Source organism: Aotus nancymaae, unplaced genomic scaffold, assembly GCF_030222135.1.
Source record: "Aotus nancymaae isolate 86718 unplaced genomic scaffold, 86718_ANA_hifiasm-v0.15.2.pri h1tg000040l, whole genome shotgun sequence".
Classification (NCBI taxonomy): domain Eukaryota; kingdom Metazoa; phylum Chordata; class Mammalia; order Primates; family Aotidae; genus Aotus; species Aotus nancymaae.
The window spans coordinates 114376026-114391453 of NW_026988454.1; the positions used below are offsets into that span (position 1 = coordinate 114376026).

General features: G+C 41.0%; 1 protein-coding gene across 3 annotated transcripts in view; it reads right to left on the reverse strand.

The window, feature by feature from the left end:
- The window catches only part of LOC105709646 (putative adhesion G protein-coupled receptor F2P), a 45428-nt gene that overhangs the window by 2885 nt on the left and 27115 nt on the right, over positions 1–15428 (reverse strand). For all 3 annotated transcript variants that reach the window (XM_012441646.3, XM_012441644.3, XM_012441645.3), the window contains exons 4-9: positions 14702–14853; positions 13522–13755; positions 11230–12591; positions 7344–7385; positions 3996–4055; positions 1122–1198 (exon numbers count right to left, since the gene is read on the reverse strand). In XM_012441646.3, the coding sequence (XP_012297069.2) occupies positions 1151–1198; positions 3996–4055; positions 7344–7385; positions 11230–12591; positions 13522–13755; positions 14702–14853 (1898 nt within the window). In that variant the 3' untranslated portion in view covers positions 1122–1150. The remainder of the gene's footprint in view (positions 1–1121; positions 1199–3995; positions 4056–7343; positions 7386–11229; positions 12592–13521; positions 13756–14701; positions 14854–15428) is intronic.

Consider the following 15428-nt stretch of genomic DNA (forward strand, 5'->3'; position numbering starts at 1 on the left):
ATGAAGAGTCTCCTCCATTTAAGCTACCTTGGAATCCAGAGAATAGTCTTTCCTGTTGCCCAAAACTGCTGAATTACACACCTTGTCTTTCTCTAAGCTGGACCACCTCCTTTTCACTGTAACACTTCTTGGAAAAGACCCATTTTTTTAATACAAGGCCCTGGACTACTGTAGAAAGCCACAAATGCTGCTGGAGCCTAGATGTGTTGGGATGAGGGGTGGGAGGCCCTCTCTACATAGCGCTGAGTGCATCTTTCTCTGTTCTGCCTCTGTCACTCTGTATGTGTCTCTGTGAGTCAATCTCTTTGGGTTTTTTTTCCTGCATTTCTCTGGGTGTCCCAATGCATTTCTTACCCTCTCCCTGCATCTCTCTGTCTCTGTCTCCCTATAAATGTGAATATCTCAATGTGAGTTCCTCTGTCTCCCTCTCTCTTCTCTCTCTAGATCCAGAGGGACGTGGAGACACCAGATTGGAAGACGTTGTCTACACATGTTTTGTATCTAGATGGCTCTCTTCTAGTCATGAGTCACCATGTCCCTCTGTCTTTATGACTGAATTTCTGTTTCCCCCTGTGGCTCCTTTCTCTACCTGTTTTTCTATACATCTTTTTCTTTCTCTGAGATCTCAAATGTAAATAAACTTCTCCATCATCTCTGAGGCCTTTCACAGATATTATTTATCATAATACCTTAATCTTTTGAGGCTAGGGAAAAGGAAGGGGCCACAGTGGGAAATTTGGGGATACTGCTGATATCATATAGGATGTCCTGGGATAGAGAACTAGAGAGAAGATTGAAGAGTGGGAGCAGATAAGTAGAACAGGCACCTCTGCTCACTCCCATCTAAAAGACACCTTTTAGATATCTTTTTTAGTTTTTAGCTAGTCTAATTTAAAAGCATTTTCAGACATGCCTGCTTGATATTCAGGGACAAAAACAATTCAGTAGCCTAAGAATTTGAAGTCTGAACATATTTCCAACCATAGCTAGCTGAGAATAGACTGTATAGGAGAATCCTTTTAATGAAGAGAAATCATTTCTAATTATAATTAATCAAGTTGCAATTTTACAAGAAATGTCACATCTGTGACATATATGGGAACCCCTTGCTTTGCACTCACCTGCCAGATTAGGGATGCAGCCTGGTTTGTTAACTTGGCCCTTTGGTGGGATGACAAGAGAATTCAGAAGAAATATTCTGTTGGAGACAAAGTATAATTGCATTTATTAAGTATCATTATTAGTCTATTTTCAATTACACAATTGGTGGTCCACAGGTGATCTCTAGATCACCTCTTCACTTGTTGCAGGTGTATTCCTTGGGCCAACGCTGAATCTCCTTTTGCTGCCATTTAAAATTTTTTTAAAAAAAAATTGAGCAACAGTTTTTCCCTCACTCAAAACAGTTCGTGGCTCTCATTCTTCTCATAAAAATAAATTGTTTCTAAGTCACAGGAATAGAAGATAAGTTAGAGGCCCTGTTATAGTCCAGCCTCTTGTCCAATGACCAACTATGTAATTATTAGTCTGTTTCACAATTATTCAAAGCACCTGGGGAGTTGTGATTGACAGCAATTCCTTTTATTCCTTCACTTTATTTCTCTACTCTCCTTCTTTATATCAGAACCACTGACAATATGGGAACAGACTGCTGTGAGAGATCCTCCTCCTCCTTGGCCTGGCCTGGCTCTGCCTACTGAAGGAGCACCTAATTTGGGAGGGTGGTGGATGGTGGGGAAGGCATTGAGTGGCATGGAGAGAAAGACAGCAAAATGGCTCCAAGCTCTCAAATAGCTCCTTCTCAGCTGGTCTGCTGAAATCCTCAGCATTAATGTCATCCCCTTGCAATGCGTCTGTGTCCAAAGGATGTCTTTGTGTTTTAGGAATGTGTTGCCTAAGAGTTAATACATTAACTCACTGGTAGAATTACTACCACATAAACACAGCCAATTCATCACATCAGATATGAAATGAACACAGACAAGCAATTTATTATGCTGGGTTTGGGGAGCAGGACTGATACTACCCAAGCAGGTGCCTGAGGAGGGGCATTGAATCTGGACTACAGAAGATTGCTCCCTAGGGATTAGAGGCCTACAACGCAGAAGAGAAGAGCATGGATGAAACACCTACTTCTGTCCTCTGAGCAGGGTTGATAAAACTCATTGCAGGCAGTGGTCTAACATTAGTGAGCAAGAAATGAAGGGGGAATTGCATGAAATTAGGATAAATTTACCTAGTACCTAGGCTGGTGATTGTTAGCCCAGGCAGCACATTAGAATCACTGGGGCACTTTAAAATAATGCTTAGGCCCTACCTCCAAGAGTTTCTGATTTAATTTTTCTTGGTTGGGGCCTGGAAAGTGGTATATTTTTAAAGCTCCCTAGGTGTTTCTAAGGTACAGCCAGCATCAAAAACACTCAGACAATCAACAACTACTCATAAAATGCTGGATATTATTTTAATTTATCAATCACATAAAACCCAAGAGAAGTGGAGGAAATGACTATGATTTTATAACACTGAAGAGCAGAATTTCTCTATGACAGCCTCAATGGATCAATCCTGAAAACACATAAGGAAAGCAGCAAAGCTAAATTGGAAGGGATTGAGAGAGTCAGGCCTCTCTCTTGAGAGCACCATGGCAGACCAGAGTGAAGGAGGAGAGTACTTACATCGGGAATGCTGGTTGGACACAAATATTTACAATGCCAGGATACTTCAGGAAGGCTTCAGATGAATGACCCTCAACCTTGACTGTACACTAGAATCACCTGGGAAGCTTTTAAAACCCCCAAATCCAAGCCACACTCCAGACCAATCAAATGGGAATCTCCAGGGATGTGACCCAGGCAACTCCACTTTTTGAAGCTTCTCAGTTGATTCTAATGTGTATCCCAAGTTCAGAACCATTGCTTTAGACATTATTAATGTCTGTTTGCATTAAACTTTGGCTCTTTTTTTTTTTTCACGCTGAAAGGAGTACAGAGAAACCAGCAGACTCCCAGGTATGGAGACCAAAGACTTAAAACAAGACCAAAGGTTGGGTAAGAGTGAGGAAAAAGGGAATAGGAAAAGAAAGGGAAGAAAAAGAAGAGAAGAGGAAGGCTAAAGAAATCAACGAGAGGGAACAGAAAGGCAAGAACAAGGATGGGGCAACACTGCTCTCAGGGCTACAGGGTGCCCAGCCCCATCAATTAGCCCCTCTCCATGCAGATCCCCTGAAGCCCCAGTCCATGATGGGGGGTGTGGACCCTATCAGACATTGGCATCGGAGGCTTTAGATCACCTCTTCACTTGTTGCAGGTGTATTCCTTGGGCCAACCCTGAATCTCCTTTTGCTGCCATTTAAAAGATTTTTTTTTAAAAATTGAGCAAGTTTTTCCCTCACTCAAAACAGTTCATGGCTCTCATTCTTTTCATAAAAATAATTTGTTTGTAAGTCACAGGAATAGAAGATAAGTTAGAGGCCTTGTTATAGTCCAGCCTGCTGTCCAATGACTGAGTCTTCTCTACAGCAACCCAGAGCAGGCCCCAAGCCCACTTAAACCACTTCAGTCACCATGGCAGCTGGCCCCTCTTGAGCAGTTCTCTGTGTAAGATCAGAATTTGTTTCCCTGGAGCTTGTACATGTTGGATGTGGGCCAACTGATTGGAGTCATAGAGAACAAGTGAGATGTCACGGGAACCTAAGACTTCTCTCATTACTTTCATCACCTGCTCTCCTACTATGTGGTTTGAGGTTCACCCTCCAACACCTGCCATCTTCTCACTCTCCTCTAAATTCATGTAAGTTTACTTGCATCTCTTCGGATGTGCCCCCCATACTCCAGAAAGTCTTGAAATGAACTGTTCAAGAGGCACCCAGTGCTTCTGGGAAATCCACATTGCAGAGTGTTAAGATGAGAGAGTGTTAGCAACATCTACATGGCAGAAACTCCAAGACTGTTATCTCGTTACACTTTTAAATACAAAAATGAATATGAAAACTTTACCTCTGATACTCTGGAGCTCCATTTTGCAGCGGCTACTCGACCCTTTAAGGCTTCTCTTATCTGGATATTTAACAAAAGAAGTTAAGAACTAAAAGACTGTAAGAAGATAATACATATGCTTGGGCCTGGCAGATATTGTGGCCAGGTACTGTGTGTTAGCAGCTAGGTTCTATTGGAGGGATATGGAGGGATCAGTGACCTGGTGGAGTAGTCCTGAAAAAGGTGGAAAGATGGGGAGAGACAAGAGAGATGGAAGTGGCACAGGATACTCATTTTCAGGGCCTTAAATATGAACCCAATGGCTAAGAAATAGTTTGCCACAAGTTTGAGGATTCCTTGACATAGCTTTGGCATTATTTTTATGGCGCACTTAAGTAGTTGTTTCTCATAGTTTGTTGATTATTCCAAACCACCTTTTCTAGAGGAAAAAAGTACTCTACAACTGGGCATGGTGGCTCCTGTCCTGTGCTCCCATCACTTTGGGAGGTCAAGGCAGGTAAATCACTTGAGGTCAGGAGTTCAAGACCAGGCTGGTCAACATAGTGAAATCCCCTCTCTACTAAAAATACAAAAATTAGCCAGGCATGGTGATGGGCACCTATAATCCCAGCTACTCAAGAGGCTGAGGCTGGACAATTGCTTGAACCCAGGAGGTGGAGGTTGCAGTGAGCTGAGATCTCACCACCGCACTCCAGCCTTGGTGACAGAGTAACACCCAATCTAAAAAAAAAAAAAAAAAGTGCTATTAAATATAACTATAGTCCATGAAATTCATGTTCCCTGACTAGATCATCGTGTCCTTTTCTCTATGTCTTATCTGCTGAATACAGGCCCCTCTTCTTTTCTCTTTTCCTTTCTGCTATACAAATTACTATTCACCTTCCAAGGCCTTGTAAAATTTCTACGTTCACAATTCACATATGCCAAAGTCCTTTAGCTCAGGGTGCCTTCTCCCTTCCCTGCAGATGCCATATTCTTTGTTATACACAGACCTCAAACTACCCCTCAGGGTTGGAGGACGGTGCACTCAAGGGCCCATTGGGATTTGTGAAGATACACTGGCACTTCTACTAACATTTCTTTGTACTCACCCTTTTTTTACTCTTAGGTTTCATAATGTACATAACACTTTTTAAGTTAATAATGAACACATCTGGGGACTATGCTCACTGTAGTTTACTAATCCTGAAAGTTTGAAGACTACTGGTTTATACAACTTTTGGTCGATGAATCATGTATGGGCCTGTGACAGTTTTGAGTATTTATCTTTTATATCATAATTGTAAAGGTAAGAGGTTTTGATCTTGATAGAAGGTTCCATGGCTTGGAGTTCTTTGCACATCTCACCTAACACTGGTAAACTAAGTAAAAATGCTGCTGCTGGTACTCTGGCAACAGATATTAGCTGTGGTATTATGAATAATAGAAACAGAGCCCTGTGGCAGATGACCGGGCAATAGTTTAAGTGCTTTGTGTTTTTACCCTCAAAATTACATTTGTGCTTTGCCATAAACTAATGCAGAAGGCAGAGAAAGCATTATTCTCTCTGCATCCCAACTGAGAACATAAAAATGCCAAGACAAATACTTTTTCTCCTCTGAATAATGTTTACTAGATTTATATGGTATCCACATAAGACAATGAAAGGACCATAGTGAAATTCCTCTTTCACAAACCTTTTTTTTTTAAATGGAGTCTCATTCATTCACCCAGGCTGGAGTATAGTGGCATGATCTCAACTCACTGCAACCTCCGTCTCCCGGGTTCAAGCGATTCCCCTGCATCAGCCTCCTGAGTAGCTGGGACTACAGGCCCATGCCACCACACCCAGCTAATTTTTTGTATTTTTTAGTAGAGACAGGGTTTCACCATGTTGGCCAGGATGGTCTCAATCTCCTGACCTTTTCACAAAACTTTAATATTAATCTGATAGACTATTAAGGCGGTAGGCTAAGCACAGTAGCTCATTCCTGTAATCCCAGCACTTTGGGAGGCCAAAGTGGGTATATCCCTTGAGCTCAAGGACTTAGAGAACAATCTGGGCAACATAGGGAGACCCTGTCTCCATAAAAACTTATAAAAATTCTCTGGGGGTGGGAGCATGTGTCTGTAATTTCAGCTACTCCGAAGGCTGTGTTGGGAGGATCTCCTGAGTCCAAGAGGTTAAGGTTGCAGTGAGCTGTAGTGGTGCCACTGCACTCCAGCCAGGGCAACAGAGTGAAAGCCTGTCTCAAAAAAAAAAAAATTAACATGCTCTTTTCTCTAAGTCTTGCCAGCTGAATACAGGTGTTCTTCTTAGTAAAAAACAGGTAAGTAAACAAACAAAAAACTCTGCAGTGAAGGTGAGGTGTTTGGAGGAGGGAGTGAATTATGCTTTTATTTGTTTGGGGTTTTTTGTTTGGTTTTTTGTTTTGTTTTGTAAATCCAACCTGGCATTGCTCCTTTTCATTTTTATTTATTTATTTACTTTAATTGACAGAAGGGATTTGTATTTATATCTGAGAGGGTTGTTTGCTTTGCCTTTTCCAGAAGGTAGTATGGTACAATGGAAAGAGGGTGAACTTAGAAGCCTGAATAAATGTTTGAGGGTTTGTTCATTTGCTTGGTTTTTATTTGTTTTCTACACTCATCATCTATCTAGACTCATTTGTATTTGAAGAGTTCCTTTTCTTGACTCCAATGTTGTTCAAGATAGAAATAGGAACTCACTCTTCTATCCAAACTTGCAGGTAAGACCTTACCATGTGACTTGAGCTCAGCCAATCAGACATGACTATGTATAAATACAGGTGCTGGTGTACCAGTCAGGCAGGGTGAGGTGATCTCCCAGGCAGCAGTAGCAGCAACTCTGCCTGGTGAGCTGTGCTATCTGTGCCCATCAAAGTGGGGAAGAGCAATGGTATCTCTTGTGGAGCATTTCTGTGCTGTGCATTGGCAACTATTCTTGGAGTAGAGCCTCCAAAACTCCAAGCCGAAGAGACCCTCCCGAAGATAGTATTGTGAGATTTAGTAAGTTCTTTTTCTGCTTCAACTAATCAGAGTGGGTTTCTGTAGTGATCTTGAGCAAGCTATTCACTCTGAGTCTCAGTTTCCTCATCTGTAAAATTGAAAATAGTAATATCCACAATTGTTTTAAGAATCACCACTAATGTACATAAAACATTTATTTCCATAAGAACCTGAAAGCTGGTCAATATCATTTGCAATGTAAACAGCAGTGATGCAGGCTTCATGCATCTGTACAAATGATTGAGGTGAAAGCTTTTCAATAAATAGCCTTTAGAAGCCTTTATATGGCCAAGAACTGATAATAAAGGAAAAGCAACAAGAAAAATTTATATTCAGTACCTTTGGATCCAGAATGGTTCCAAACACTAGGATGAAGAAGCCCTGGGAAGCAAGGAAGAGGGAAGAAGAGCCATTTACAAAATAATGATGATAATAATATATACTCCCAGTTGTTATCAATTCTTATTTTGATAAAAAGAAAACAATTTTATAAAATCTCTTAATTTTTCATTCTTAGATCACAACACCTACATTCATTCATTCAATAAATATTGATGAGTGTCTTCCATGTGCCAGCCACTGTAGAGATACCTCAGTAAACCAAAGAGACCAAGGTCCCTACATCATACAGGAATATTTTTTAAATTTCCTTTTAAGTTTGGCAAATTAAAAGTGTTTGCACTTAGCAGGAGCTGGGCCTCTCATCTGAATATAGTGATCCAAGAAAGAGTCAGAGGAAGTGTTAGGCAATGGACTGCAGGCTTGCAGTTCCTGAACAGTAAGTAAGAGAAGAAGCTTCCACAGAAAAGAGCAGAAACAGCTGTTGCTCAGCTTCCCATAACACCTTTAACCTCCTTCTTTCATCCACTACAAAGAACATTATAAAACTTGCAAAGAAAAGTCAAGTGTATACATCCTCAAAAAAATTAATAAACATTAAATAGATTGAATTTCTAAGCACTTGACAAGTATTCCCAATGTGACGAATAGAAGGAATTAATTAGCTTTTATATCTTTTATTTTCCATACCAAAAAAATATATAAAACCCAAAACAGGCTGTTCCTCTATACCTATAGTCCATTTGAAGTTTTTACTTCTTTCTCACATACATTGGCAAAAAAAAAAAAAAAAAACCCTTGAGGAAGGAAGGGTAGGTTGTAGTTCCATTTTTCAGTTAAGGAAAAGGAAGTTGAGATTCAGCATTCAAAATGTGATAGACAGCAACATTCATTAGACAATATCTCTCCTAAATGTGCAGTTACTTGGTACATGGCTCACCCGAAAAGGGAGATGAGATAATGACCTTTTATTTAGGAATACTCTTGCTAAGTTGCTCTGACTTCGTAAGTGAGTTTGAACTCTTACCTACCCAGATGGCTGTTAAGGTGCATGGGTTTTATACAACTGGCACCATAAAGATGTTACAACCTGGTATTCATCACTGGGAACAATACCATAGAAAATCTACTGCTACCACTATTAAGTAAAAGCCCAGATGAATGGTGGAGGACCTTACAGGGACCAGTGTACATCCATGCAGCTAATCCAGTCCCCCAGACACACTAAAATACACCTTTCTATTCAGCCAGTCCAACCCTCAAAAGCTTAATCTCCATTTCGCTTTTATGAGATTGTTCTGTGGAACACTCTGAGCCTACAAGGTAAGTATTGAAATTTGTTATTATATCTGTTACAAAAAAAATCATTGTTGGCATGGTCCATTAAGTTACAAAGTTATCATTCTTATAAGACCCCTTGGGATAAATATAGTCTAGCCTGATTTTGGTACTAGGAATACATTTTAACTCAGGTGCTCCATAAAATTGGCCCAGGAATTGTATTTTTTAAAGATCTGGGAACCACAATTCCAGCATGTTTTTTTCCACAAATACACTAATGGCTAATATTCTTTGGCTAAACAACTAAGAGGAATTTCTCTCCTTATAAGATTTTTAAATCCTTGAGGTTGGTCTATCTATATTTGTGCAATTTTTTTTTTTTTTTTTTTTTTTTTTTTAGAGACGGGGTTTCGCTCTTGTTACCCAGGCTGGAGTGCAATGACGCGATCTCGGCTCACCGCAACCTCCGCCTCCTGGGTTCAGGCAATTCTCCTGCCTCAGCCTCCTGAGTAGCTGGGATTACAGGCACGCGCCACCGTGCCCAGCTAATTTTTTTGTATTTTTAGTAGAGACGGGGTTTCACCATGTTGACCAGGATGGTCTCGATCTCTTGACCTCGTGATCCACCCGCCTTGGCCTCCCAAAGTGCTGGGATTACAGGAGTGAGCCACAGCGGCCAGCCTTGTGCAATATTAAGTATAATGCTTCGCACAAAATAAGTAATAAATGTGGTGTCACTGCATTTGAGTGTATGTATGTGTTTAATTTCTTTATTATGCAACCTGCACTTTCATAGTCATAAATATGTAACCAGGAAATACACCACTGGTATCACTTTTCATTGGCCTGTGCCACCTTAGAGAAAGTTATGCAAAATATATTTCAGAAAATTTGGATAAAAAATTGGTCATAAAGTTTAGTATCTGGTTGAGAAGGGAAGAGAGAATGTACTTAACAAACAATTCACCAGTAGCAGCTTCTTTGCATTTCTTTCAGTAGGTAAAGCACAGTTTGGACAGGTAAATTTCAAAGGTATTCTCCAAGGTTTTGGTATATGTGCTTTATTTTTTTCCCACCAAAGCAGCTATGAGAGGGTCCCCAAAACTCACTCAGCCCACAGTTCCTCTCAGTAAATACAAGAGTAGGATATCAACCAGAAGTTATGGATGGACAAGGTGGGCAGTTGAGGCAGCAATTTACTCCATTATAAAACTTCCATAGTAAAAGGGGATGGTTGGGCTTCGAAACCAGTGCAGATAGTCCCCTGTGGCTAAAACCAGGAACTCTTTACAAGAGTCTTCCTCCCTAATCTCCATATAGCTTTTATGAGGTTGTTTTGTGTAACACTCTGAGCCTACAAGGTAATTACTGAAATCTGTTATTGTATCTGCTACAAAAATATGACTGTTGGCATGGTCCATTAGGTTACAAAGTTATCATTCTTATAAGACTCCTTATAAAAAATAGTCTAGGCCTCTCAATATGTTTTAGATTCTCGCCCCTCTGTCTGCTTCATCAGCCTCCTCTGCTGCCCCCATCTCTTCTTATCCTAAGACTCCACTTCTCCTGCTTTTTCCACCCAGTTAATTGTGTCTCCCATCTCAGTAGATCCATGTTTCCTCTCTCTCCTCACACAGAGGTTTCCCTGATCCAGCGATATGCTAGTAAATGGCAATAAGCTCTCCTCATTTGTAGTGCATGCCAATCTGTATAATCACACCCACCATGGCCTATTTAAATCTTGCCCTGTGACATCGCTGAGCATGGATTTAGGAAGAGATGGGCAGTAGCACATCATTGTACCAAGTTTCCACCATGCGGACACAATAGATGCAAGAACCTCAAGAGGAAAGGTAGACAAATAATTAGGAAGTGATGAGTTCTGAGGATTCATCACCTTTGCTTTTAACCCAATTTGTTTAACTGCAAGTCTATATGATTTAATTGTTACTGATGACTGTGTTCACAACCAGCTCAGAAAAATCCTGAAAATATAATAGGTAGCTCCTGTGACCCAGTACAAGGCAGCTCCAGCACAGCACTGCCCAGTGCCCTCCCCTGGCCTCCAGGGTAGGAAAAATTGGTAGCTAAAAATTCTAGCTACCAATTGTAGCTAAAAATTCAATGGTAGCTAAAAATTTTAAGTGGAAGGAAATGTAATAGATGTCCAAACTTTAGTACCTCCAGTTACATACCTAAATTTTGGGGAAGATGTTATTCCTTAATTTTTAAACCATAACAACTCAGCCTATTACTAGGCTGTCTATGATCTTTAGATCATTTTAGTACTTGATGCTTTCCCATTCACCATTTTCACTTTCCAAACACCCCTATAATGTGGACAGTATTGCACTCATTTTATATATGAGAAAAATATGGCTTGAAAAAGTTGAGTAAATAGTCCAAGATCATGTTACACATTATTAGTAAATGAAAGAATCAGGATCCAAATCCACATCTTTCTGGAACAAAAGTTTATTCCCTACTCTATATGCTATTCCAAATATTGGCTTTTACATAGAAATCTAATGCCACAAGCTCCTAATCACAGAACATCTTCATGAATTTTCTCATTTTGGACTTGGTCAGAAGCATTTGGACTTACCTGGAATGCATTGAGCAGAGAGAAGATAATGTGGAAGGCCAGGGTTCTGTCATTGATGACAGTGGCTACTCCAAATCCCCAGGTCAGTCCCAGAAGTGGTGTGAGGATGGCAATGTTCTTGCTGATTCTCACAATGGCTCTCACTTCCTGGAACATGGAATTGCCAATGGCAGCTCGCTGGGTCTTGACAATCACCAGTGTGACTGTGATCAGGTTTACTACCACGATGGCCAAAGCTGGGACCACGAAGGCCAGGAGGGCTCTGGTCATGTCCCAGTTGAGCCAGCAGGCCTCAGGTCGTAGGTAGCCTTTGCCAGGTTCAGTGGCAGCAACCGTGATACCAGCAATGATCAAAGGGCATCCATAGCCCAGTGAAAACAGAGATGCCACCAGGACTGATTTGGGCAAGGTATGGAAAACAATCATGATTCCATAGAGGATAAGGAGCGCCTTGGCAAGCATCCAGAAAAACACAGAAAGGTAAAAGAAATGAACAAAAAATGTTGCTGCCACACATCCCTTGTGGTGTGTCACTGGACCACTAAGAAAGGAAGCCACAATGAACCACACATCAGCCATCAGCAAAGTGGCCGCAACGTTAACAATGCACACGTGGCGTAAATAGGTGATCTCTGTCTTCGTCACTTGGCTCCAGACTAGGATCTCAATGGACAAGCAAAGGATCAGGCTGCAAATAGAAATACCTAGGCCTACATATGTGATGTAAGTCAGGATCAGACTCTCTAAGACATGAGGTGACATAAGAATTGAGAAAGAGGTAAACAACTTGCTTGGCCTACATTTGCAAACAGCTTGCTGGGAGTTTTCTTGAATCATTTTACAGGCCTGCTGGTCCCATCTGCTCTCCACAGAGTGCCAGCCAACACACTGTGTCCTCCTCTCCTCTGACTTGCTGATCTTATCAAAAATTAGTGAGATTCTTTTAAGTTCCTTGGGCAAAATGACAGACAGCACAAGCCCATTTACAGTAACATTTTCCAAAAGACTGGCTTCCAAAATAGCCCCAATAGTTGGAAATGCAATGCTGATGACCTGAGAAGGTGAAGTCACCTTCCGAAGCTCATCTCTACTGATCAACACTCTCCCAGTGACTTCATTGCTGGTATCATTAATTCTCATCGAAAAAGTGAAATTTTTTTCAGTGTTATCTCCAGATATGGTGGTGCCCATAGTATGAATGAAGACATCTGATATGTCAACAGGATGTTTATCTATGTACAGCCTTCTCGCAAAGGAGTTGACTGAGTGTAGCAGGACACAGCTGCTGTTTCTGTCAGGAATGAAAGTCCAGTTGGAGATGCTTTTGCTGTTAAGAATATGGTTGGCTATGGTGCTGTAACTCTGCAAATGAAGAATCAGCATTAGTACTCAGCCACTCTCTGAAACTGCCAGCGCATTCAACACTCACTTTTATAAAGTGTGCTCCTCAAACCAGCAGCAGAGACATACTCTGGAAACTTCTTAGCAATATAGAATCTTAGGCCACACCCAGACTTAATGAATCAGAATCTGCATCTTACTCCCCTGGTGACTTGCAGGTACACTGAAGTTTGACTTAGATGATAGAGCTACAAAGGAATTGCCTCACCATGCCCTCCTCCATTTATGCAATGCCCTCTTGTGAGCCAGCCCACTGGGTAGCCTTTCACGTGCTCATGTTCATCATCCCCTCCACATCACACCTAGGCAAGACTAGCAACTTGCTTACTCTGCTCAGAGAACCCATCATGTGATTAACCTCTGTTGTACAAGAACATACTAAATTGGAAATTCACCCTGGAGTCTGAATCTACCTTTTACTATCCTTTGCTTTGAAGATCAAAACCAAACAAAATGGATCTAGTTCTATTTCACATATCTGCAGTGGATAAGTATGGCTGTTTTCTTTGCATTCAATTATTTTCCATTTTAGTAACCTATGCTAACTTACAAATGAAAGTAAGAAAAGTCTTTCTCCAGAACATAGAATTTTTCTTAAATGTATTCCATAGCCAAAAGATACATTGGTAGATCATACTCCAACGTTTACTACAGTACTAAGTAAATGCTGCTCTCTATAAATATTTGTTAATTAAATATGTTTACTTTTCCCGTTCATTTATTCATCCTTTCTTTAATGAAGATTTATTGAACACTTGCTTTGCTAGACATTAGAAATACTGATGTGAAAGACATGGTTTCTCGTCCCTAAGAAGCTCACAGAATACTCCAACTAACCTGTATTCCTTTCCCACTGAGATAATGCCCTACCAAGTATTCAGGGACACTCACCTGCATCTTTGCCTCATCAACGCCTGTCCATATTGCTGTTGATATGTTGTGTAAGAGCTGCACAATTATGGCAATGTTTCCTGGTATCCGGGGAGACTGCTGAATGTTTTTAATTACACAGGACAAATCTGTGGGACACTTTTGTAGTAATATATCTGTTATGGTGTCAGGCTTTCCATGATATACATTTATTTTTACATTCTCTGCAAATGGCTGAACCGAATATAAATCCTCCTAAGATATGGCAAAAATAAAGAATTTTTTATAATTTTTATTTTTGTGTTAAATGTAAAAATACCTTTACTAAAACTTAGGACAGCCTAACATAGTGTTTTTCTCTTTTACATTTTCAGTGTCATATCTGCTGTCAAATAACTTGACCAATACCAAGTTGTACAAACCAGCAAATAAAAGTCCCTACTTCCCATCTTCCTACTCTTTAACTCCCCTCTCCCCAAATAACAACTGTTATCTTCAGCATATCACTTCAGATAACCTGTATATATAGAAATATCTTGTGCCATTTAAGCTTATTTGTAATATTTATGAAGGGCAAATCATGAGACATGAGTCTATCTTAAAAATAGAAATTTGAAACTAGATTTGGATGAATCAACTAGAATACTAAGACTGAAAACTACAATAGACAATTCCTCCCATAGATTCAGACTCTGGTCCCCACACTTTAAGGGGAACCAGGGGTGGCAAACTATAGACCCAGGCTGCTTGCCTGGGTTTTGTAAATAAGATTTTACTGGAATGCAACCAGCCCATTCATTTAAATACTGTCTACAGCTGATTTCATGCTACAATGGCAGAGTTGAGTAGGCACAACAGAGACCATGTGACCCACAAAGCCTAGAATATTTCTCTCTGGAACTTTACGGAAGTTTGCTGACCCTTGCTTTAGAGGACCCCCTTCTGGCCCTCCTGCAGCCTGCTTCTTCACATGGCCAGGAGTCCCTGGGCACAGACTTTCAGATGCCCAAAGTTTAGAAGGCGATTTTTGCATAGAAAGGCTAGTGGGTGCTTATCTATTCACCTACGATCATCCCTACATGCTGCCCTGCCCCATGCTCATCCTCTCTCTTATTGAGGGCAATACCCACTGCTAATGGGAGGCTCCACTGTTCTCGTAGAGCCCACATTAGAATCCATATTGCAAAAGAGAAGATATTACCTCAAAGATGTTGAGGGCGTTTAGAGTCCGGCAGGTGTCAGTGATCTTGTGCCATGTCTTTTTCCTGCATGAAAATCCCATATTTCCCTGAGTATCTGGAGGGCAAGGTTGAGTGCATTGGGAGTTATCTGTACAGACACCATCGCATACACCTGGGAAAATGAAAGGAGACCATATTAGATGGGAAGGTCTGGGCTCTGGGCCCACTGGGCCAATCACCAAGGTGTCACTGCAGTGACAGCCCATAAATCCTGCAGACATCAGTGTCTTTTCTTCCTAAAGTGGAGGAAGACTGAAATGGATCAGCGATCATCATCTATTTCAGCAACAAAATTTTATTGTTTCCAACAAAATCTTATCCTGAACTCTAGTGTATAAAATAGATAAAAGTGGAACTGTCCCAGGTGAAGTGAGAGGGCCGAACCCACAATGCAGTCCACTAGGTCACTCACGCCCTCCCAGGAACCCCCAAATACCTCTTCAGACCCCTGAAGCTCCCCAGATCAGCTCTAGTTTGGAATCAACTGCTCCCAATGTTCTCTAAAAGGCCTCTCAGCTCAGGAACTCTATAATAAGTCACATCATCAATGAGTTCTCAGACCTGTTCTAGCCACTGGCCCAGTTTGAATGGGCTCAATCCAAAGGATCTACGGCAAAGAATTCTCAGACAAGGATGGAGCAGAGGGTGCTGGGAGGAGAGAGGAACAGGGCTTGGGTGAAAGGTACA